A 25,563-nucleotide genomic window follows, 5' to 3' on the forward strand; every position below is an offset into this window, starting at 1 on the left:
GCTTCGCCCGCTTTGACTTAAACCTAATAAATTATATACTAAAACCTTCCTCTTGAATCACTCTATCTATTAAAAAAAACCGCATAAAAATCCGTTGCGTAGTTTGAAAGATTTAAGCATACAAAGGGACATAGGGATAGAGAAAGTGACTTTGTTTTATACTATGTAGTGATTCCAATTTTAATAGTCTTTAAATCTAGTATCATATCTAACTACCTAACTTCACTAACTAAGACAATAAATGAATAGAAAGTTCTATTTCCGAATTTATTTTATATTATCAAAATCCCTACAACTATAACAGGAAAATATTAACACCCAAAACCACTACAATCTTCAACACTACACCAAAAAAAACTTTCACTGAGCATCTATACATAAACATTATTCGCTTTCTTGTTCCATCAGATACGGCTCAAAGCTCGATAAAGATCACTAACCAGATAATTTGTCCAATACAATAGAATATAGATGGATACTTGTTTTTACGGCCGAAACTCTGGGGATTTGATAGACGTGTTGTATTCAAATGTTGGCACACGATTGTTTCAATTTCTCCTTTTGCCATGACGATTTTAGTCAACGTTTTGTTGACTATAAAGCGAAGATTTATTGTGATACAAATTTAGAATGTATTTATTAAATTAGACTTCTTTAAGAAGTTTTTTGAAGAGAAACTTTTTTATCGGGGTTGGAAAAAAATTTAATGCAACATTTTTTCGTTACGCGTGACATTTTTCCGTTATGCGCCATCTTTTTCTTATCCCTACCACGCGTGATTCGACGTATTTCTGTAAACTTGCATATATGTAGTAAATTATTTTTTAATAATGTACACTAGTAGGTACTAGGTAGTAGGTACACGCACACATTTTTATTTTTTTAATATTCGTAACAAGGATGTAGAAATTATTTACCACCACGTATACTACATATTACAAAACAAAGTCCTCCGCGCGTCTGTCTCTTCGCGATAAACTATTGCAGCGATTTTCTTTCTGTTGTCACCAAAATGCATTACGCAGTTCTCAAGACTAGTTTTAATATATAATTTGCTAAGTTTTAGACAACACGGGCGTATCCGTGGACGGAAATATACTATGGGGTATACAGTTATGAAAATTCATGAGAAAATCTCAGTTAACACACACTTCCATAAGCGTCGAAATAAAGACCTCAGACACTCGCACGGCGTTTTAGATACCTAACATACCGACACCCATATACGTTGCTATTGCTGTAATTAAAGCGCCTAAACTGTCACACCGTGGTGTATTTTAATTAATTAGCACTTTATGGAGCTTAGCTTTTATCGCAGAAAGCGTAGATTGTATCACTTGCACCTTGGATACTTTCCGAGTTGAAACTTCACATGAGAAATAAGATATATTCAGTGCTTTAAAAATGGAATGAAGCTTTTATTAAAAAAGCTTAGCTAGTCTTAAGAAGAATCTTATGAAGTCACAATTTCATATCATGTAGGTAGATATTTTATTGACCTACATTTACTCCAACTAAGGGTACAACTTCAACCGTCAAAAATCGGCTCGAGTGTTGACAAACCACTTTCCGAGCGGAAAGCTTCCGGTTCCTGATATTATAAATTAATATTAATATTTCAGATAAATTTCGACATTTTTTGGCTGAAGTTTATCCATTTCAAGAGGTCGCCGGATAATATCTACCTACTTATATGTTAATTGCCTGTACTGTCAAAATTTAAGCACAAAATCATCCTCCAACCAAAAAATGTTTACTGAAATCAAACGTTAAAAATTTTATTACAAAATCATCTTTCCTACAGGAAAAACGTTTACCTCCCTATAGATACTAACTGTACTAAAATGTAACATGAATGATGAACTCACTTTATTTAAATACTACCCACCTCTTCCACTCCATACTAACGGTACGTAACAGCCCACGGACGTGTCTAGGCGAAGGTTCCTCCATTAATACCTACGTTGTTTGTTTATTTCATTCATTCACTGCACTATAAATAGCTAACAGGCTACAAGGCGAATGCACTGCGGATTATTGCGGATCGTTGTTACGTCACAAACACAAAATACTGCACTATTTTTGGATAGAAAGCGACCGGCCTCGATGGCGAAAAGTTTTGACATTTCCTTATGTTTTGAAAAGTATTATTTTTTATACAATATAACAAGGTACTACGGACTGAAATCCAACTGTTCCGTCGAGGCACTTCAATGACGGGGCCACGGGTATGGTAGAATTTGTCCGCGACCCCATCAGCGGCAATACAATATACCTAGGTACTGTATAAAACTGACCTTAATCCGTAGTTGATTACGATTCAGCCTTTGTTAGTTGAGTTCTGGGTGGTGGTTAAAACAGCTGAATACGTTTAAATAAAACCTGAGTAATTACCTACCATGTTTTGGCTAGGTAAAGCATTTGAAACTAACATCAGCTGTTTTTGCGCCCGGGCAGGCACACTCATCTGTAGGTAGGTACCTACTCTCATAATAGTAGGTAATATAATATTTTTTTATGATATAATTTATGCAACCGTATATAACACCTCTATAAAAGAAATTATGCTAAACCTCCACAACGAAGTTTCAAGAATACGAGACAAATTATCCCCTACATGGGGACCAGGCACAATTTTCTGTGTGTTTATAAAAACGTTATAGCGATAGGCATATCGTCAATCAAGTCGTAATCTACGCTAGATTTATTAAAGTCATTATTTACTATTTAGTAATAAAGGCAAATATTTGTTCGTACCATATAACCAATTTAGTGCAATAGTAGTTAAAAAAAAATTGCTATACATATTTTTTTAATTACATACAAAAATTCTCAATAATTCACCACCAGATGGCTGTCTCATACCAAAAGCGCAGCCAAAAGAATTTTATATACGATCATACAAATATGTACAGCATATCACATTTCGGAAATTGCTTCACCTGATTTGAAATCGTGAATTTCTCAATGTCATACAAACTTTTAGATACTTTTTTAACATGAGATTGGGCAAATAAGCTTTTGGCTAGTGCCGATTAACCATACTTATTTTTAGGAAAACTTTGAACTTCCGCGAGGACACCCATATCGCTTCATAGTCATCATCATCATCGGCTCATAGACGATCCCACTGCTGGGACACGGGCCTCGTATGAGGGTAAGGCCCCATATCATTCAGGAGTATACCAATTACGACCTATCCTTAGACTTACCAAATATGCACAAGAAAAATTTTTAAAATCGGTCACATCATTTCCAACTTTTGTTAAAACACTGTGGAATAAAAATCTTAATAAATATAAAGATTTTAAAAGAGCAACTACACAGTTTCTTGCCGGCACTTTGTAGAAACTGCTTTCAAAGCCGTTAGAAAATAATTTCTATGCATTATGACGACTCAAAAGACTTCTAAAAGAGGTCTACTTGTATAAATAAAGGTTTGAGTTCTCATGAAAGGTTTTCAAGTGAACACATACTTATGTACTGAGGTGTTTAGAGCATATTATTTATTTCGTTTCACCTGGAAATGTTATTACGCTTTTAAATGAGTTTATTTTTATCACTTATTTTTTATACGTGTTTATACTTTATACTAAGCATTACGACAAGTTGTATTTTTTTTCTATGTACGCTAAAAAACAGGAATCTTTCGAGTAGAATAAAATTCTGGTCTATTAAGGAAAAGCGAAAGACGCGAGTTTGAATCTCCCGTAACAATTTTTTTCACTTGTATGAACGATCTGTCGTAACGATATTATTGTAAAGTCGTATTCACTCGTGAAGTTTATCGTAAGTACATAATATTAAGTAATCGCGTTTCTTATCAATGACTATACGTACACATAAATAGTGCTCTGTTATGATGTGTGACGTAATATTAAATCCGGAAAAAGCGTACAGTGCATTCGCCTCACAGCCACTTGCTTATTTTTAGATTACCGTAGGCAGTGTGAGATAAACAAAACAATATTTGAGGAACCTTCACTGTAGCGGCTATAGGCTACTTGTAGTATATTTTGTTGCAACTATATTATTTTTAATGTTTTTATGTAATAAAATATCAAACTATTATTAAATGAATTTCAAAATTATTAAATCAAATGATACGGACAGATTGAGATAAAATTTTATACATTTTTCATTACATTTTTAATAGAGAATAAAAATTTGTTATTTCTTATCATTCTTCTTATAGGACCCCAAATAATACTTGTTTTTAAATTTGCTATTAAAGTCAGAAAAATTATCTTTACTGCCATCTTAATTAATAGCGGCATTATAAATTAGTAAATAATTGACAATTTGAGACATTTATTTAACATGTCAACAAAATAACCAAAAAACAGACAACTTTTTTCAAAACCAACAGCTAAGAAGTTGAAATAAGGAATGGACGTATTTGTCTGATGATTTTGGTCACATGTGAAACCGTGGGTCACTTATACTTCAGCTCAACTTTAGTTACTAGTCTTTAATCTTATAAAGAGAAGAGATAATACTCATTATAATGACAATGTTATAGTGTTTTTCACACCAACATTATCTTTTCATATATAAAAATGAAACGCAAAATGTGTTGGTAAGCGCATAACTCGAGAACGGCTGAACCGATTTCGATAATTCTTTTTTTATTATATTCCTTGAAGTACGAGGATGGTTCTTATGTAGAGAAAACGTAAATATGTACCACGGGCGAAGCCGGGGCGGACCGCTAGTCTTCTTATATATAAAAATGAATCGCAAAATGTGTTGGTAAGCGCATAACTCAAGAACGGCTGAACCAATTTCGATAATTCTTTTTTTATTATATTCCTTGAAGTACGAGGATGGTTCTTATGTAGAGAAAACGTGTTTACGTTTTCTCTACATAAGAACCATCCTCGTTCTTCATGTTTATGTCTACATGTTTCTACATGTTTATGTACCACGGGCGAAGCCGGGGCGGACCGCTAGTAATAAATAATAGCAATTAATAGTTAATTACGGATATGTGTATAAATTATACTGTATTATTGTTGTAAAGAAACTTCATTTCTTTGTATTAAGTTTAAGTAGTGGATTTGAATTTTGCCGCTCGGCATAGATAATATTAAAACATTAGTGAGACATACCTACGACAGAGGTCGCGACTCGCGAGAGAACGAATAATGGCGAACGACGCCAAATAAAATTGTAATGTGTTAATTTAAAATTATTGTGTAATCTTTGATCTGTTTAAATTGTGTGCTTAAGTTAAATTAAACTTTAAATGTCGTTTCTTTTGTTTTCAGGTTAGTAATTTCTTTTTAGTAACATTAACAATGTAAAAGTTATGTTTGTTAAATGTGCGAATATTAAAGTCTCAACTTTTGTTTTCAGAAGAAACACATCGTTTAATTTAAAATCCCTTATAAAACGACATTTCTAGTTATGAAAATGGACAAACTACGATTCCAATTCGCAGTTTTAGCGGGATCAGATGGAAAATCCAATGTGGTGTGCATAACCTCAATCGAGACTACGGATGGACGCATTTTTAATATTCCAGATGATTTAAAACCTGCAAGTAAGCACACTAGTTTAATATCTTCGGACGTATTCACTAAAATAAAAAATTCATTAAAAAAAAGACATCAGACACGTGCAGTGTGGATACCTTTAAATACAGATTTGAGGAACATATATTTAGACGAAGGCGAAAATTTACAGTTTGGTGACCAGTATTTGGAAGAAATTACAAGAGAAACCGTACCTTTACTGAGTAATAATAAAAACACCACAACAGAAAATAAAAATATTAGTAAAGTAGCTGAACGATTCATGATAGAAAAATTTTCAAATAAAAATTCGAATGTAAATCAATGGATAACTGTATTTGAGAGTGAATGTGAGAGATTTGAGATTTTAGAAGATAAAGAGAAGATTGAGATATTGAAATATTTATTAGAGAAACAATGTATAGATTGGTATACCAGTATGTTGATAAAACTAACTGTGAATTCAAACTGGATAGAATGGAAAGAAAATTTGTGTGAAACATACGGAAATAAAGGTTGGACTCAAGAGAAATATGCATTTAACTTCAAATATCAAGCTGGATCACTACTGGAATATGCAACTAAAAAGGAAAGACTGTTATTAGAAGTAAACAGGGATATTGACACTCAAACAATGATTAGTCTTATTGTTATGGGATTACCGGAATACATTATGGATAAAATTGACAAAAAAACTGTAAAATCAACTGCCGCACTATATAATGAAATAGGTAAATATGAAAATTTAACAACCAAAAAAAACTACTATAAAACAAAAAGATATTATGATACTAAAGAAATAACAAAACCATATATTGAAAAAATAACAAAACCATGTAAGATTTGTGAAGGTTTAAATAAAGGCGTCAGATATCATCATGAAGATAAGTGTTGGTTTAAACATCCCGGTAAGACATACAACAGTAAAGCTGTAAATAATTCAGTGATAGAGGTGGAATTAAATAACAATGATACAAAAAACGAATAATAACACCATTAATTAAAGTCAAACTAATATTAAATGGAAAATTAGAAGTGTTCGGTATATATGACTCCGGTTCTAATGTATCAATAATTAATTCCAAATTATTAAGGGTGAAAGAAAGTGAAAATATTTTAAATAAGGATAACCTAGTTACAATTAATGGTGTTAAAAAAACTAATGGTTTGACAACAATAAGAATAAAAATTTTAAAAATTGAAGAAAATGTTGATGTTTATATTGTCGACAGCAAAGAGTTTAAATATGATTTTTTAATTGGTCTGGACCTTATTAAGAAGTTTAAACTGATTCAAAATGAGGATTTGGAAATAACACAAAAAACTGAAGAAAAAAATGTTACAAATGAAAATAAAGAAATAAAAAAAGAAGATACGTCATGTGAAAAAGTTTCAATAAATTTTAATGAGCACATATTGGAAGAAAATTTCAAAATAAACATGGGCAATTTAAATAATCAACAGAAAAAAAAGATCTATGAATTGATTGACAACTATAGATCCATCTTTGCGAAAGACAAATATGATGTTGGCACTGTCAAAGAATATGAGGCACGTATTGATTTACTCATGGACAAATATTGCAGTAAAAGACCTTACAGATGTTCGGTTCAAGATAAAATAGAAATAGAACAGCAAATAGCAAAATTACTTGACAAAAATATTATTGAAGAATCTTATAGTCCATTTGCAGCACCAGTAACACTAGCCTTTAAAAAGGAAGACAACAAAAGATCAAGACTTTGCATAGATTTTAGAGACCTAAATAAAATAGTAGTACCCCAGGCTCAACCGTTTCCATTAATAGAAGACCTTGTAATAAAAACAAGAAATTCAAACTATTTTTCTACACTGGACATAAATTCCGCTTTTTGGTCAATTCCTTTAAGGATTGAAGACAGACACAAGACTGCCTTTGTAACACAAGACGGGCATTATCAGTGGACATGCCTACCATTTGGACTAAAGACATCGCCAGCTATTTTCCAAAGAATACTCGGTAATATTTTAAGGAAACATAAGCTTACTGACTTTGCTGTTAACTATATTGACGATATACTTATATTCTCTAAAAGTTTTTCGGAGCATGTTCATCATTTAACAGTATTATTGGAAGCTATTAAAAAAGAAGGTTTTAGACTTAAATTTACAAAATGTATGTTCGCTTCTGACTCCGTTAAATATCTTGGTCATATTATACAAAAAAATACTATTAGCCCCTTACGGGATAATTTAATTTCAATAAAAGATTTTCCTGTACCAACCTGTCAGAAAAATATAAGACAGTTTTTGGGAAAAATTAATTTCTATCATGAATATATACCAAACAGATCAATAATTTTGGATCCTCTTCACAACTTGCTTCGTAAAAATCAGACTTTTACTTGGTCTTCAGATTGCCAAAAATCTTTTGAGGCTATAAAACAATTATTGTGCTCAAAACCAATTTTAGAAATATTTGATAAGAACTTACCAATTAATATTTATACAGACGCTTCCTTGGAAGGTATAGGAGCTGTATTGAAACAAATACAACCAAATGGAATTGAAAAACCAGTTGCATATTTTTCCAAAAAATTAAACAAAGTCCAAAAGAAAAAAAAAGCAATATACTTAGAATGTTTAGCAGTCAAAGAAGCTATAAAATATTGGCAGTTCTGGCTAATTGGCAAATCATTTACAGTATATACAGACCATAAACCTTTAGAAAATTTAAATATTAGATCAAGGACAGATGATGAGTTGGGAGATTTAACTTATTATTTATCACAATATGATTTCAAAATCAAATACACTCCAGGAAGAGAAAATATTGAAGCGGATTGTTTAAGTAGGAATCCTGTATTAAATGCAAATGAAAACTTAGATGATACATTAAAAATAGTAAATTTGATAAAATTAAATGATATTATTTTGGACCAAGAAAAAAATGAAGAGTTACAAAATAAAAAAAACAGTTTAATATTAAAAAACAATGTCTATTACAAAAAGTTTAAAAATTATGAAAAGATAATTTTATCTGAAAAATTCAGTAAACAATTGATTCAAAATGTCCATAAAAACATGTGTCACATTGGTGTAAGACAAATGCTTAACACAATAAGTCCATTATATTCAGCAAAAAATATCACAACAAATATAAAACTACATTGTAAAAATTGTGAGACTTGTATTAGGAATAAAACAAGAGGGCAAGAAAAATATGGTTTAATGTCACAATTAGGCCCTGCTACCAGACCTTTTGAGATAGTCTCAATCGACACAATTGGAGGCTTTGGAGGCAAACGATCCACAAAAAAATACTTACATCTTCTTGTGGACCATTTCACAAGATATGCTTTTATTATTACATCAAAGACACAAAATGCTAATGATTTTATGAAATTAATAAATAAGGCAACAGACTCAGACACAATTGGGATGCTCTTCTCTGATCAGTACCCAGGAATTAACTCAAAAGAATTCAAAAATTACTTAAAGGAAAAATCAATACCAATAATATTCACTGCAGTAAATGCTCCATTTTCCAATGGTTTAAATGAAAGATTGAATCAAACTCTAGTAAATAAAATTAGATGTAAAGTTAATGAAAATAATTATAAAAAAGCATGGACAACGATTGCTCATGACTGTGTTGATAAATATAATAAAACAAAACATTCAGTCACAGGGTTTTCTCCTAAATATCTATTAGAAGGCACAAATATATCCTGTTTGCCAAATGAACTTAAACATAGTATCTCAGAAGAAGATTTGCTCAGAGATAGGAAAATAGCATTCATAAATAGTTTAAAATCTCATAATTACAACAAAAAAATATTTGATAAACATAGAGCTAAATTTGATTTCCAAGTGGAAGATATGGTATATGTTGAGAATGGTAGTAAATTAAACAGAAACAAATTAGATGAATTGAGAATTGGTCCGTTTAAAATTATTGAAAAGATTTCAAATTCTATTTATAGAATTAATACTGGCCATAAAAAGGCAGAGTCGAACCTCTTTCATATAACGAAACTAATTCCTTTGTCTTTAAAGTAGAATAAAAACTGTTAAACTAAAATTATAGTATGTATGTAGTATTAAGAGTTACATGAAGCTATGTTATGTTGTTTTATTTGTATTCATGCATTTGAATTAGAATATTTTAGTTTTGTGTAAATTATATTGCAAAATATGTTCAAGTAGAATAATAAAAAAAAATTTAAAAAATGTATTCTATACAATTACTGAAAACTGTTAAACTAAAATTATAGTATGTATGTAGTATTAAGAGTTAGATGAAGCTATGTTATGTTATATTATTTGTATTCAAGCATTTGAATTAGAATATTTTAGTTTTGTGTAAATTATATTGCAAAATATGTTCTTTGGGGGGGAGATGTAAAGAAACTTCATTTCTTTGTATTAAGTTTAAGTAGTGGATTTGAATTTTGCCGCTCGGCATAGATAATATTAAAACATTAGTGAGACATACCTACGACAGAGGTCGCGACTCGCGAGAGAACGAATAATGGCGAACGACGCCAAATAAAATTGTAATGTGTTAATTTAAAATTATTGTGTAATCTTTGATCTGTTTAAATTGTGTGCTTAAGTTAAATTAAACTTTAAATGTCGTTTCTTTTGTTTTCAGGTTAGTAATTTCTTTTTAGTAACATTAACAATGTAAAAGTTATGTTTGTTAAATGTGCGAATATTAAAGTCTCAACTTTTGTTTTCAGAAGAAACACATCGTTTAATTTAAAATCCCTTATATTGTTATCATTTTTAAAGCTATTTGTTAAAGATATACTATTACCTATCTAGAATATAGTTTCACTTTTGAATTAATTCATGAAACATAATTATTTTAGTTAAGATGAGTTTTAAATAATTAAATTGGTTGTTAACAATATATCTATACTAATATTATAAAGTTGAAGAGTTTGTTTGTTTGTTTGAACACGCTTATCTCGGGAATTACTGGTCCGATTTGAAAAATTCTTTCGGTGTTGTTAGATAGCCCATTTATCGAGGAAGGTTATAGGCTATATATCATCGCGCTACGACCAACAGGAGTGGAGCCACGGGGGTGAAACCACGCGGAGTAGCTAGTGTATTATATAGATTCACTGCACTCTTACCTTCAAATCATAAAGACAAAAACTTTAAACAACATACAGTGCCTCCATAAAAAAAATGACAAACCTGTTCTTTAATATTTAAGCTGTTATCAATACAGTAAAAACGTACATAAATATATATATTTTTCAAGGCAATATTCAGTCATTGAACTTATTATTTCATTTTAAGATTACACTTAGATCCATGGAATAAACGTTAATAAACTTATAATTTGTTAAATTTTATTAACTTTCATTTTGAGATTACACTTACATCAACGGAAAAAACATTAATATGTATAACTTAAATTTTATTAATTACTAGCGGTCCGCCCCGGCTTCGCCCGTGGTACATATGAAAAATAGATGTTGGCCGATTCTCAGACTTACCCGATATGCACAGAAAATTTCATGAGAATCGGTCCACCCGTTTCGGAGGAGTATGCAGACTAACATTGTGACACGAGAATTTTATATATAAGATTTAAATACATACTTAACAATTTCCTTAATAATGTTTTATGAAACCTAGTACCATAGCAACTGGAAGGTTGCCTGAATAAGGAAGAAACTGTAGTAAATTCAAGTTCATATTACCTATTTAAAATTTTACATTTAAATTACTATATGTCATGTTTTTTCATTGCACATCTTGTGTATTTATCTTATAAATTATAATTACATTTAAAATTTTATAAAATGACTGTCTATCAGTGTAAAAAGACAAAATTACTTAATTATTTCAGTTACTGATTGTTCTAGTGTTAAAATGAATATAAATAATAATTACTTGTGTTTAGTATGTTTTGGCTCAAGCTGGTTCATGTGAGCTTATTTGTCAGCGATAATACACAATCAGACTATCATTAAATTATTATAAAATCTTATTTTGTACATTTTCGAATTCAATTTCCCATAAATTAATGTCCTAAGACTCACTATAATAGTCAATGAGACTATCATCAGAATGGCTTTTTAAAGTGGCATCTGAAATTGCTATAATTATTTTTGGATCAAAAAACTTAAGTAACAATTACTTCAAGTTTGATGTCATGGATTATAATCTTGGTTTATGGCATATTAAAAGATAATATGATTTGATATTTTTTGATACACTGCTGTGATGAAATTTCCAATCCTCACTGTTTATAACTAACTGTATGACATATTGGACAGGTCTACATTAAGCATATGTTTTAAAACTACAAAATAACAAAATATTTGTATGAGTGAAAAGGAAGTACTAGATAAATTTTTATAGGACTTTGAATAAGTATTCTAAAAACTGATAGTCTTTACACAAAAAATTTATATATACTTGATTTCAAATAACATAATCATTCAGCATTCTTATATCCCGAACAAAACAAGGCAATATTTTATCAAGTGTAATTAGTAACATGTGAGGCTATTTATTTATGTTGCGGTCAACATGAGGCGATAACGGCGCGTACATTAAACCGTCGTAAATTGATTGATTAGCGCTTTACAACTTTACATAATTCACTTAAATACTCGGCCATTGAACTATATCACGTATACTAATCACGAGGTAAACATAAAACATACAAATTGCATACACAACCCGAGCCGAGCTGCCTCATGAATTATTCCTAACCGTATTTATAATTTTAAATCGCTACGTACCCTCTCTGGCTTTCAAGTAGACAGTGTTGGCTACAATATTTTCTAATTCCATCAGTTCCAGTGTGGCGGATTTTATTATAGACCCTCCAGGAAGCTGTTATCCGCCTTTGCGGCCGAACTGCCGCCGTCTCTCCGTGCAATAAGCCGCCCATCAATGAACAACGCGAGATCACACAGAAAACTTAACACTGCACAACATTAGATTTCATGAACCATTTATTAAACGCACATAGGAGTTCTCACAGAGATACCACAACTCTTTCAACGAACACGCAACTGACCACGGAATCTCCACAGAGCAAGTAATATGTCCCGATCTTTCACAGGGGTGTGACGACTTGTAGTTACGTTCGTATCCTAATTATTGTATGCTCCTAAATAATGAGGTTTGTTTTAATGTATCCTGTTAGTTAGGTTAACCGGTCTGTTTCTTTTACTTTATAGTTACGAAGAACACGCCCCGAGATCGCATCGAGTTATCGACGACAGCAGCAGCCAGCAATACGCTACAAAAAAATACTAGGCAAGCAATAGCACGGTGCCATTCCAATTTCCAGTTGCCATAACATGGAGTAAGGAGTAGTAAGTTCCCATACGTTTTTACCCATTTATTCAATTATTTATTTTGTATACCAAGTCAAAGTGTATCACATTATCGTTACGTATCGATTATCAAAAAATTTAAACATGTTTAAAATTTATAAAATTTCACCTTTTTCGTTTCGAATCATACTTTCTGTCATAAAATAATTAAAATCAGCATAAATTTGCAAGACTTATTCAAAAGTAGCTCTGATCAGGAAATTAATTTACAAAAATAAATTATGTAGGATACTGCAGACTGTATTTTTACCAATATATTGAGGAAATTTTATGTTGTAGTAGGCAACAAATAGATGTCAATCAATTTATAGGCATAGAATAAAAATAAATAAGATGTAAATTATTTATAAAAAAACTAAAGGGGACCTAACAAAAACTTGTGGGACCTTAAAGGACCTAACCTATCGATTAAGGTCATTTTCAACCCAATATTCCATTGATGGGCTGCTAAATTTGCATTGGTAAGATGTAGGCAATAAATTATGTTGTATGAAAACCTCACTTAAGTAAAAGCCACATATAGGTCGTTATTAAAAGGTGCACATAATGCTTCAATAATATTATGATGGATTATCTTCCTAATAAATAATAATTTCATATTGTTTCATTAAATAGTCAAGTTTAATCTGAGTTACATATTTTCAATAAATACGTTCTATTATAGCTGTGGTCTCTTATACTCTGTCCATTATATTATTTGCTTTTTGACAGCTAATTTTCTGCCTGCTACATGTTTTTATACATGTGTTTCGATCAAATGTTTCGATTTTTCATCAAAATAATAACATTTTTTAACCTTAACTTGTAAATATTTTAATCAAAAAGTACAATAAAATAATTCACTAAATTTCCAATCAAGGCAAAAGCCTATTAAAGTTTCAGTGTGGTAAATTTAAACATTTAAAATGCAGACAAATGCATGTCAAGTTTGTGGTGGTTCTGATATGAACCTCGTTGATGGGTTTTATTATTGTGTTGAATGCGGTACGCAAGACCAGAACATTCAAGAAAGAATTGTTGAAAATGAAGCGTTCATTTTCACTGGTATATACACAAGAAACGATAAGTCAAAAATTCGAAATGTGAAGGAGAAACTGAATTGTAAGCAATTTATATCAATATCTAAAGATTCAATTTTCTTCCTATTAAAGCGACGATATCCTTCTTTTATTAATTACATAATAGTTGTGAGAAAACTTTAATGAACAGATTGAGATGTAAACTAGGTATACTTACAATAAATTAAAGACACAATATAACAATTATAATTATTTACAAGTATATTACGGTGCTTTAAATTTAAAATTAAATAATAATTGAAATTATAATATTTAAAATTAAATAATAAGAGTTTATTAAATAATAATTTAGTAACACAATATTATTATTTATGTGTCCCAAAAGTTAGTACCTATACTCTGTCCATTATATTATTTGCTTTTTGACAGCTTCACGCCTATGTAGGATTGTATTGTCTATGTTAAAATGTCATACAAATAATTATCGTACTTCATGGACAGGTCCCGCCCACTTAGTGATGCCTACACAGAATTATTCAATGATGGGTCGATACATTAAAATAATCGATAGAAATACTCTGTAAAATATATCCGATACAGAAAAACTCTTCTATTATGTTATATAATTTAAACGTAAAGACAACCAAATCGTAAGATAGAAACCAATAAATAATAAAATATTAGTTTCGTTTAGTTTTAACACACAATGCATACATATGTGGTCTTATTATTTCATATCTTATTAGTATGTTTACGTTGTAATTATTATTAACGTACCAGATTCGATTTATGATAATATTTTAAATTTATAATTGAAATTGTATCACAATTGATAATCTTTTGAACATCACTTCTGGTATCATCCGTCGAGCTGTCAAAAAGCAATTCTTATAGTGGACAGACTATAGTCTAGCCTATCTTAGAAAGCGGTGAAACCGCATGGTTGTACTATTCTTTTCTCCAAAGCCTAGGGCAATTTCAACCTCCTATAATTTATTTGTGGATGAAAAAGGAAGCTTTAATTTTTATAAATGTATTAAAAAAGTGAAGTCATGTGTCCCCAAGTGGGGTAAGGGGAAGATGCATTATGCATACATCTGTTTCACTGATCGATTTTTCTTTAGGGACAAGTAGGTGATCAGCCTTCTGTGTCCTGCAAGGTGGAGACTTTTTTTTATTTCCTCTCCACTGGGAATGGAACCCAGGACCCCACCGGTTCTATGCTCATGCATCAACCACTGTCCCAAGGAGGCAGTCGTTAGAAATATAATATGTAAAATGAAACAGTAAAAAATGCAATTATTTACTAATTACTTTATTCTTTTTTCAGTGGGTCCAGAGTGGTGTAAGTGGCACGCATATAATTTTATAATAGCTGGTTTAACAGATGAGTTAATTGCAGTGGGTGCTGCGCCTAGTGTTAAACAAAAAGTGCTGTGGATTTGGACCAGATATATGAAATACTTTAAATTGAAGGATAATAGGTAATAACTAATAATACATTTGATCATTATTGTAATTAATATGATCATTACTTTAATAATTATGATAATTGTAAACACAAAGTATTTGTTTCAAGTTAATTAGACGAGAGTTTTAGATGGGAGACCCTTTAAATATTTATTTTATTCTTAATTTTATTAGACAAATGATGAGATTTGTGTCACTGAATGCTAATCTCACTGTATAATACATTTACAGATGAAAATCAGAGACCATATTGGATTATTATGTAGATGGCTATGTTGCAATGGAAAAAAATTAGTATTTGTTATATATTGTGATTTTTTATTATGAATTAGATTAAGCTTCGAGACATTGTTTTTATAAAGAAATACTTAGTGCTTCTAAAATATTGCCTATCCTTAAAAAATACGAGCACCTACCATATGATTCAATTATGATCTGTTTGTTTCAGACCTAAAAGTCAGTTTTTTGGTAATGACGATGATAACCAAGAGGCATGTAACGAAAAGGAAGATCATGATGATAATGGCAAAGTTGACAATGTTAATGAAATTAATGACAACATTGATAATGTTAATGAAAATAATGACAACGTTGATAATGTTAATGAAAATAATGACAAAGATGTTGATGAAAATAATGAGGAACTCTGTGAAAATGATGTCAATGATTCTGATGCTGAATCTAATAGAAGTAATGACGGTGAAGCAAGTGATGAAAATGATGATGATTTAGAATCAAATGATAGTGATGATGGTAAATATGCTGATAGAATGGAAAGGAACAGATCTCTCATCAAACATGTCACAAAGGCTGTTATGATTGCAATATTTTATGTCGCTTTGAACTTAGATAAAAGCTATATTCAATTACCACACTTGTTAAGGTATGTAAGGTGGCGATATGTTGATTTTACCACCTGTACCAAATATATTCCGAAAGATCTGGACATTAAGGCAATTCCACGCTTTAAGAAATTTCGAAATTCAACGACAAATCTATACAAACAGCATACGATTCGCAGAATGGGGTTTTCGCTTATGAAAATTTTAAATCTGGGGCTCCCTATAGTACCAGATTTTAGGAAAATGGCAGACGATTATGCAAAAGAGTTGTGTGTACCAGACCATTTTAAAGAATTGGTTTTTGCTCTTATGCGTCAATACCCAAGCAAACACTTGAGTCAACAGCACAAATACACATATAAAGCTATCAGATTACCAGACTACGAAGCTATATGCTTATCTTATTTTGTAGTTGCGTTTAAATTATGTTTCGGCTTGGATGATGAATATGAAAAGAAAGTGTCTAATGTTGTTGATAAAATGAATGATGAAAAGAATTTAGATAAATCATATAAATTTGGTTCTCACTGTTCAAATTCAGGCAGGATGTTTTCCTTTAAAGAATGGTGCGAATATATGAAGTTGCGCAAAATGATTGTCGCCAAACACAACTTGCGAATGGCGAGGTTGTTCAAATTGGATGTAAATGATTACGTATTGTTGGAACACTTGGAGAAAATTCAAATTAAACCGCCCTCATTGGCAAGTGACATAGTAAAAGATATGCTAAATAAAATTCCTCTAAAGACTGAAATGGCTGTTATTCCGAAAGAGGAATTTGATTTGAGCTTTACACCCATGTCATCATACACTGACGTTATCTTAGATTACATCCAAGATCCAGATTTGAGGTTGATGCTAAGCGAAGACTTTACCCAGTATTCACTAGAATACGCAATTAAGAGATTGCGGCTGATAGAAAATATGGATTCTAAAAATATTATTACAGGTGTTTCTAAACACAATAAATTTATCAATAAAAATATTAGTGGGTACTTCAGTGCTCCACCCGGTGATGAAGCTAATATGGTATATATTAGATTTTGTGAAAATAAAGACGATACTTCGAATTTACTGCGCGAACCAAATGCAAAAGAATGCCATGGCGACGATGAAACTTCAAAAGTAGAGCCTGAGAAAGACAATGATGAATGCACAGCTATAAATAACAATACAAAAAATGACACAGCCATTACTGAGTATATGAATGAACATAAGGACAAATCAAAACTTGACGATGAAATAACTTTAATATTAGAAAATGATTGTAGGAGTGTCACGTTTGTAGACTATCCGAATGCTTGTATCTATGACGATGACAATAAAGACGATGTTAAAGAAGCTATAGCAATGATGAGTGAATCCTTTGGCAGCTTTAAAGATGACGGGAATTTTTTTGATTATATCAGTAGTAATTGTTTACAAAGTCCTGTAACCAAAAGCTATGAAGCTCCAAATTCGCCTGAAAGTGTAGATCGGAAAACTATGATAAATGAATTGATTCGACATGTCTGCACCACCTACAAGATAAGTTTGCCGAGTAAACTTAAATATTGCAAAGTGGACCGAAATGAGAAAAATAAACCCAGGAAAGAAAAGTATATTCCCGCCGATTACAGAACTGGTTTACATAAGAGAAAATGTGAATCATTAACTTTTATGATGCTTCAGAACTATTACAACAATATACAAGAACAAAAGAATGATGTTGAAGAGGACAATCAAGAACAGAGTTGGATAAACGAAAGTATACAAGAGAATGTGGAAGAAGCATCTAATAATGCTGAATTTACTTCTAATGCAGAAAATGAAACTAATACTGATATGATTAATTCTACCGCTGATGATTGTATAGTACAAGAAAACGACGATGATCATGAAATGGAACAGTTACTAGACTCAGAAGAAGAAGAAAGTGAAGAAGAATTTATTCTACCTGAAACAGCGCAGTTAAATGATGAGGATATTTCAAAAATAGATAAAGCTGCCGATAGAATCCTAGAGAAGGAAATAGCTAGATGTGGCAGGCCGCCAAAAAAGAAATTAAAATTAACCGAAAATGACATGAAGAAAGCAAATGATAAAAAAGCAGAAAATGAAAAACTATTGCATCCATCTGCATGGGGTGTGAAAAATTTCAGTTATTGGATACGACGTTATTCTGTTCGGACTCAAATGCAAAGAACCAATGACTTACACGATACATTTAATATTGAATTATACCAAAATTTACCAAAATCTTTCGTGTATGTACTGAATGAATGTGGTTCCATTATCGATTCTTCTCCATTTCGGTTGTACCAAAAAATAGAAAGTCTTGAACTTCAAATTATGGAGAAATTAAAGAAAAACAACAAGAAACCCGTAATAAGAAAGAGAAAATCAAGAATGTCTGTTAAGAAGTAATAGTGTAATACCTATTACTTAATAAGTAACATAACATTCGCGTAAACTGAATACTGCATCATAAGTATTATTTAAAAATATGAAGAAAATAGATTACGCAAAAAGAAGCAAAAGAGAAGAGAGAAGAACCGAGAAGGTAACTTCACGAATCTTATTAAAGATTGCGGCTTACGCAATAAATGATTAGGTTTTTGTGATAATTAGGTTTACATTGTATTAAGGTAACGGCACCAGTCGTGGACAAGCATCCAGTAATGGACAAAATAAATATTAAATTTAAATATTAAGACCAAAATTAACGTTATATAATTTGGCAATACTTAAAATAAAAGTTTGGTTCATAAGCTATCAAAATACGACATTTCATCTTATTCGGCCAAAATGTTTGAAGATGGCAGAACGTTATGTTTAGTTGCTGCGACTCGTTTCGAAGAAATCCGTTTTTACTAAGAAAATCCTTAAGGAAGTGAGGACACAATTTTGGTTATAAGAATTTTTGTATAAATGTCAGCAAAATTTGATATTACTTTTATTTATAGTAGTTAAGTGTACAAAATATTACACGATTTAGTATCATGATAGGTTATGTTGTTTAAATAAAATTCATCAGTGTCCATAACTGGATTCAATTCTATGGATATATCCATTTATGGACAAGTGTCGAAAATAAACTTTTTTTAAAGGTATTAATTACATGCGCTTTTCTGTATTGACTTTTCTTTCTGATTAATAATATACCTATCACGACCATTTCAAACAAAGGGTTCCAATATTGTACAACAATTGTCCATGACTGGATTTGCTTTGGTTCCTATAATGGACATTGATATTTTTTGTTAAAATTACACTAATGGGTCCAACAACATAATATCTATCTAAACATGAAGAATATATTTTAGAACAATGGGTCAATTATGTGCTGTGCGACTCGTTCTCGGCTTCATTCTCTATCACTGCGTAGAAAAGTCGCATACTTATGCGTATTGTAACGCATCTATCATAGAGAGTTCTCTGATGAACTGTTTGGATCGTTGTCTGCTGCTAAATTTCATCACCATATAGCACACACGCTTAAATTTCATCCACACCATCTTGACAACAGTTTAAAAAAAGCTTTTTGCCTCGTGCTACAATTTGGAATCCATATCGATGGACCGATCAGAAAGGCTGCTGGCGGATTCAGATTGGCGATTCACTTCACGAGTGTAGCGGTATGCCAGGAAACAGAGAGATATGCAAGGGCGGATCCAGCTTTAGTGCCAGGGGGGGTCACATAGACGTGGTCAATTTTCAAAAGCTATATTTTGGTAATTTAATTGATACGTAGATTTAAAAAAAAATGGTCAAGTGCGAGTCGGATTGGCGAACCAAGAGTTCCGTACAAACATTTTTATATGTTTTAATATTAAATTTGTGCTTTTTGCGATTTTTCCTTTATCTGTGCTATAAGACTTAAGTTTCTATTAAATAAAGATTAAATATCTAGATTCTGTGTTCACGGGAAGTACCCTGTAGGTTTTGATTCCTGGCAACACTTGCGAATGTTGATAAGCATGAAATGTTTAATGTATATGTTTTAGCAATTTTTCCTCCATCTGTGCTGACATTGCTTTTAACCAAATTTCAGAACTCTGTGTTCACAGGAAGTAGTACAATACCTATAGATTTTGATTCCCTTGCGATAATGTCGAAATTTGCGATAATTTACGGCATAAATGGCTGTATCTTTTGATTGCGTTGGCTTATAAGTTTGATTTTTTCACAGCTATAAGGAACCGTAGATTTGAGTATTCGGTATGAATTTCAGATTGATACCTCCACGCGTTCCTGAGAAAAAGGGTCTTCACAGGCAGACAAACTTGAAAAATATATATTTTTTGCAATTATTCCTGTACCTGAATTTCAAGATTCTGAGTTTACGGAAAGTACCCTGTAGGTTTTGAGTTTTGATTCCCTTGCGAATGTCGAAATTTGCGAAATTTTTCGGCATTTACGGCTGTATCTTCTGATTCGTTGACATAGAAGTTTGATTTTACTATAGCGTAAAGGTATTTTAGACTTGAGTTTTTGGTATGAATATCAAGTTAATACATGTCAGCGTTCATGAGTAACAGGGTTGTAAGTTAAAAAATTTTTAAAATATTTTTTTTATATAAACTATAATCTAAGGAAAAATTCATGCTTTTCGCAATTAGTAAACAAAGTCGTTGTCTCTGTGCCTATGTCCCTATGTATGATTAAATCGTTAAAACTACGCAACGAATTTCGATGCAGTTTTTTTAAAGATACAGTGATTCAAAAGGAATAGCATATAATTTATAAGGTTTTAGAGAAAGCGGGCGAAGCCGCGGGCGGTAAGCTAGTCTGCGTTATAAGACGTTTGATTGTACTAAATTTCATGACTCTGTGTACTCGGGAACTACCCTGTAGGTTTTGATTTCTTAGGGAGTGTCGAAATATTTCAGCAATTACAGCTGCATCTTTTGATTGCGTTGGCTAAAACGTTTGAATTTTTCACAGCATCAAGGGACCGTAGACCGTAGGATTTCGACTTTAGCAAGGGAATCAATACCTGCAGGGAGTACCCTGTCCCGTAAACACAGTCTTGAAATTGAGTAAAAAGTATCGTGTTATAGCACAGATGTAGTAATAACTGCGAAAACCCTAATTATTTGATTAAATTATATAAAAATAAAAATAATTTTAAACTTACAATCCCTTTACTCATGAACGTCTACATGTATTTAATTGATATTCACATCAGAACTCAGGTCTATAATAACTTAAATCTGTTATTTAATTCAAATTCTATGTCAACGCAATCTGAAGAAAAAGCAATTAGAGCCGTATATTCTGTAATTCGCAATTACTTGCAAGGGAATCATCAATCAAAACCTACAAGGTACTTCCCGTGAACACAGTCTTGAAAATTGGGTAAAAGCAACGACTTAAGCACTTACAAGCACAGATAAAGAAAAAAATCCTTTAAACAAAATTGTAAGATGTGTACATAATGAAAAAATATGTTTGCTCGGAGTCCTCGGTGCGCGAGTCCGACGCGCACTTGGCCGATTTTTTGTTGTAATTTGACTGTATTTTATAGTTTTTTTTTTAATCGATAAACCTGTTATTTGTCCTTAAATTACGACCACAGGTCGACCCTAATAAACATTTTCTATAATTTTTGTTATATTCTCTTCCGTTACCGTTTGTAATTGATTTCATTGTCCTATATTACTTTTATGTCTCAAAATTCAATAAAAACATTATATTGAACAGTATTAATTTGTTAATTTAAAAAAGTTAATATTAAATTAGTGGTCCACTTAGGTCGTGGACCTAGCCCAGGGGGGGGGTCATGACCCCGTGACCCCCCCCCTGGATCCGCGCTTGGAGATATGGCGGAACATCGTGAAGCGGGTAACATCTACCCCCCTAGAGTGATATAACGAAGAAGAAGAAGTCCCAAAATGGATGGAATGGCAGTACTTTTTTTAGTTATATTTTTCATCCCTGACTTATTGAGAAAAAAACCATATTGGTGTTTCTTAACGGACATAACTCGTATTTAACGATGCATTTGTCCAATTTTTGCATAGAAAATGGAAATTAAGACTGTTTAAGTATGCAAAATAATTAATAAGTACTATTTTTTATAAATACATCCCCGATTTATTGTATTCCAATCATCATTTTCAAGATTCTTTTGATAACTATAAGTCTTCTCCAAGTGTAAATAACTGGAGAAACGACATTAGGTACAGTCCATAAATGGGTGTTCATAACTGGATGTTGTCCAAAACTGGGTGTCCATCATTAGATTTTTCACTGTCCAACACTGGTGCAAAAAAGTGGTTTTTTAATATATAAATAACTTCATTATTTATGCATTGTAATCTTTTTTCTAACATTGGTTACGTTAAACTAACATTGAACTAAAGGTTTAACTAAACAATATCCAATAAAGTTAAAAAACTTACGAGAAATTTGCAAAAAACTTCAATTTTTTCCTTAATCTGTACAAGACTGGTGCCGTTACGTTAAGTTTAATAATTTATTAACAATGGTTTAAAACTGATAATAAAACTAGTTGTTTTATTGGTCTATCTCAATTCCCATTGCATTTTAAACTTATTTTGGACTAGGTTTCCGCCCGCGGCTTCGCCCGCGCAGTCAAAGAAAAACCCGCATAGTTCCCGTTCCCGTGGGATTTCCGGGATTGCGTCATTTTCCCGGGATAAAAAGTAGCCTATGTCCTTTCTCGGGTATCAAAATATCTCCATACCAAATTTCATGAAAATTGGTTCAGTAGTTTAGGCGTGATTGAGTAACAGACAGACAGACAGAGTTACTTTCGCATTTATAATATTAGTATGGATGTCTCTAGAGTCCAAGCCCAAATCATAGCATAAAATACCTCTTATGGCGACGTGATGATGCATTACACATTCGCGCGAAGTGCGAGACGATTAACGAACACAAACTATCGCCACAGTATTACCATATTTCCTACAGTAGTGCGACGAATGTACTTGTGCAGAGAAACGGAGGGGAACTGGCGGGGGTCGGGCGACGCGGGCCGCGTAAGGCAAACACGCTTAGTTTGCCTTACCTAGCGTGAAAGGACGACGCAGTCGTATTTTTTGTGTAATAATTTTATTATACACTAGATTTCCGCCCGCGGCTTCGCCCGCGTTTGCAAAGGAAAACCCGCATAGTTCCCGTTCCCGTGGGATTTCCGGGATAAAAACTATCCTATGTGTTAATCCAAGTTACCCTCTATATGTGTGCTAAATTTCATTGTAATTTGTTCAGTAGTTTTTACGTGAAAGAGTAACAAACATCCATACATCCATACATCCTTACAAACTTTCGCGTTTATAATATACTAGACTAGATTTCCGCCCGCGGCTTCGCCCGCGTTTTCAAAGGAACACCCGCATAGTTCCCGTTCCCGTGGGATTTCCGGGATAAAACCTATCCTATGTGTTAATCCAAGTTACCCTCTATATGTGTGCTAAATTTCATTGTAATCGGTTCAGTAGTTTTTACGTGAAAGAGTAACAAACATCCATACATCCATACATCCATACATCCATACATCCATAAATCCTTACAAACTTTCGCCTTTATAATACATATTAAGATATTAAGATAGGTACTTACATATTCTATTATGGCGCGCACAAACTGTTCCGTTTACGGATGTAAATCTACAGAAGGAAACAATATTTCAGAAAGATTGTATTAATTGTATCTTTTGAATTAAAATCAAAGCTATGTATATGTTGTCCTCATTATTTTCTAATCAGATTGTACATCCCAATGCGAATGCATTACTTAGTTAAATGTTATAATATACAATTAAGAACATCCAAAAATAAAGTGTCCACGTAAATAATATTTAGCAGTGCAATATCTGTAATTATATGTATATTTATGAACAAATAATTACATCAGATTTAATAATCGCAATTATTTTGAATGTACTTATGAATAAATGATTTCATCATAATATTAATAATCACAATTGTTTTATTTCCCACTAGCGGTCCGCCCCGGCTTCGCCCGTGGTACATATTTACGTTTTCTCTACATAAGAACCATCCTCGTACTTCAAGGAATATAATAAAAAAAGAATTATCGAAATCGGTTCAGCCGTTCACACGTGATGCCGTGACAACGCGAAACGGGTGCGGACCCGCCGCCTTTTTATAGCTCCCGCCGCGAAGCGCGTCGAACGCGGCAACTGATACACAAAAATAATCCTTATATGGCATGATTCTGTATTCACGCGCGATGACATTTTAATTTTTTATTCATTTATAACTTTGGTGTTTCTACACCGATTTAAATGATTCTTTTTGACGTGACAACGTCTTAAATTAGGTTGCGACCATGTTGCGACTGGGAGTCACTTATGAAAAAGTGTAACGCTCGGTAACGTTACGATGAGTCACCGAACGAGAGAGAGGCCCGCGGTCTGCCGCGCGCGCAGCACATAAATATTCTACCGAGAAAAAGACGTTGTCACGTAAAATCTTCGCCCGTAAAACCGACTTTACAGGCAACCATTTTTTTATTGAATAGGTAATAATGTTAACTTTTTTTAATTAGGGATGAGTGAGAGTGTTGTATACGTAAGAGTAGACGAATATAATCAGAAAGCTCCGAATTGCTAAGCTATTGAAGTTTCACGTGTTATTGTGAGTCAATTTTAAAAGATAGACATATGCTGTCTAGGAATTTATTTTTAAATAATAATAATAATTTAAGAACATTTGTGTCGTACATGATTTCTATGTAGCTTTAACCATTAAGGCTGCACACGCGACGGAAGCTTAAAAAATGGAGTAACTTCTCCCGTTTTCCCAATATTTCCCTTCACTGCTCTGCTCATATTGATCGTAGCGTAATAAAAAGTATACTATAACCTGCCCAGGAGTATGAAGAATAATTGTGCCAAATTTCGTTAAAATCCGTCGTGTAGTTTTTGTTTCTATAACGAATATACAGACAGACAGACAGACAAAAATTTTACTAATTGCATTTTTGGCATCAGTAGCGATCCCTTATCACCCCTTCATAGTTTTTTTTAAATATATTTCATGTACAGAATTGGCCTCTCTACAGATTTATTATAAGTATAGATTTGTTGCAACCCTAGCGTATTTTCGTGTGGCAGCGTAAGTACCTACGCTGGCGGCGGCATCGCGCGACATCAAAGGCGATTCCTTACTGTAGGAAATAATATTATAATACTGTGCTATCGCCTTGAGATTCAGGTAAATAGCGGTATTTTTGAAGTGAAAACTCCTTTAGCGGCGTTGGGTATAAAATCTTAAACTCGCGTCAGGACACGTGGCCTGATCGAAAAAGCGTAAGACGGATTTTTTTTTAGTCCTTATATTCCATGCGTAAGACGGATACCATTCCAAAATATCAAACATGCTGA

The 25,563-nt window shown here is 32.3% G+C and overlaps 3 protein-coding genes across 5 annotated transcripts in view; 2 read left to right on the forward strand and 1 right to left on the reverse strand.

Annotated features, from left to right (window-relative positions):
• The window catches only part of Gprk2 (G protein-coupled receptor kinase 2), a 60,288-nt gene extending 47,470 nt beyond the window's left edge, over positions 1–12,818 (reverse strand). For both annotated transcript variants that reach the window (XM_089709877.1, XM_089709876.1), the window contains exon 1: positions 12,269–12,818. In XM_089709877.1, the coding sequence (XP_089566003.1) occupies positions 12,269–12,320 (52 nt within the window). In that variant the 5' untranslated portion in view covers positions 12,321–12,818. The remainder of the gene's footprint in view (positions 1–12,268) is intronic.
• On the forward strand, positions 5,027–6,512 carry LOC149478128 (uncharacterized). 2 transcript variants are annotated; one of them, XM_089709689.1, is made up of 2 exons: positions 5,027–5,274; positions 5,362–6,512. In XM_089709689.1, exon 2 carries the CDS (start codon positions 5,410–5,412, stop codon positions 6,502–6,504), a length of 1,095 nt encoding a protein of 364 aa, XP_089565815.1. In that variant the 5' UTR covers positions 5,027–5,274; positions 5,362–5,409; the 3' UTR covers positions 6,505–6,512. The 2 variants fall into 2 exon arrangements, with proteins under 2 accessions (XP_089565815.1, XP_089565814.1); XM_089709688.1 differs by having other exon boundaries at positions 5,027–5,270; positions 5,359–6,512.
• Positions 12,819–13,590: 772 nt separating the features above from the next.
• TAF1B (TATA box-binding protein-associated factor RNA polymerase I subunit B) lies at positions 13,591–18,608 on the forward strand. The gene is made up of 3 exons (XM_089709853.1): positions 13,591–13,972; positions 15,221–15,374; positions 15,809–18,608. The coding sequence occupies exons 1-3, from the start codon at positions 13,777–13,779 to the stop codon at positions 18,606–18,608; spliced, it is 3,150 nt and encodes a 1,049-aa protein (XP_089565979.1). The 5' UTR covers positions 13,591–13,776.
• Positions 18,609–25,563: the final 6,955 nt, after the last annotated feature.

The sequence above is a fragment of the Colias philodice genome, chromosome 23 (assembly GCF_061535455.1).
Source record: "Colias philodice isolate Cphi_HAF_F1 chromosome 23, ilColPhil1 Martin Lab GWU primary, whole genome shotgun sequence".
NCBI lineage: Eukaryota > Metazoa > Arthropoda > Insecta > Lepidoptera > Pieridae > Colias > Colias philodice.

Excerpts from the sequence above, each read along its gene's own strand:
- LOC149478128 (XM_089709689.1), top strand. The coding sequence starts at position 5,410 with ATGAAAATGGACAAACTACGATTCCAATTCGCAGTTTTAGCGGGATCA.
- TAF1B (XM_089709853.1), top strand. The coding sequence starts at position 13,777 with ATGCAGACAAATGCATGTCAAGTTTGTGGTGGTTCTGATATGAACCTC. Across the intron at positions 13,973-15,220 it reads TGTGAAGGAGAAACTGAATT|TGGGTCCAGAGTGGTGTAAG; the intron begins GTAAGCAATTTA and ends TTCTTTTTTCAG. Across the intron at positions 15,375-15,808 it reads TTTAAATTGAAGGATAATAG|ACCTAAAAGTCAGTTTTTTG; the intron begins GTAATAACTAAT and ends TGTTTGTTTCAG.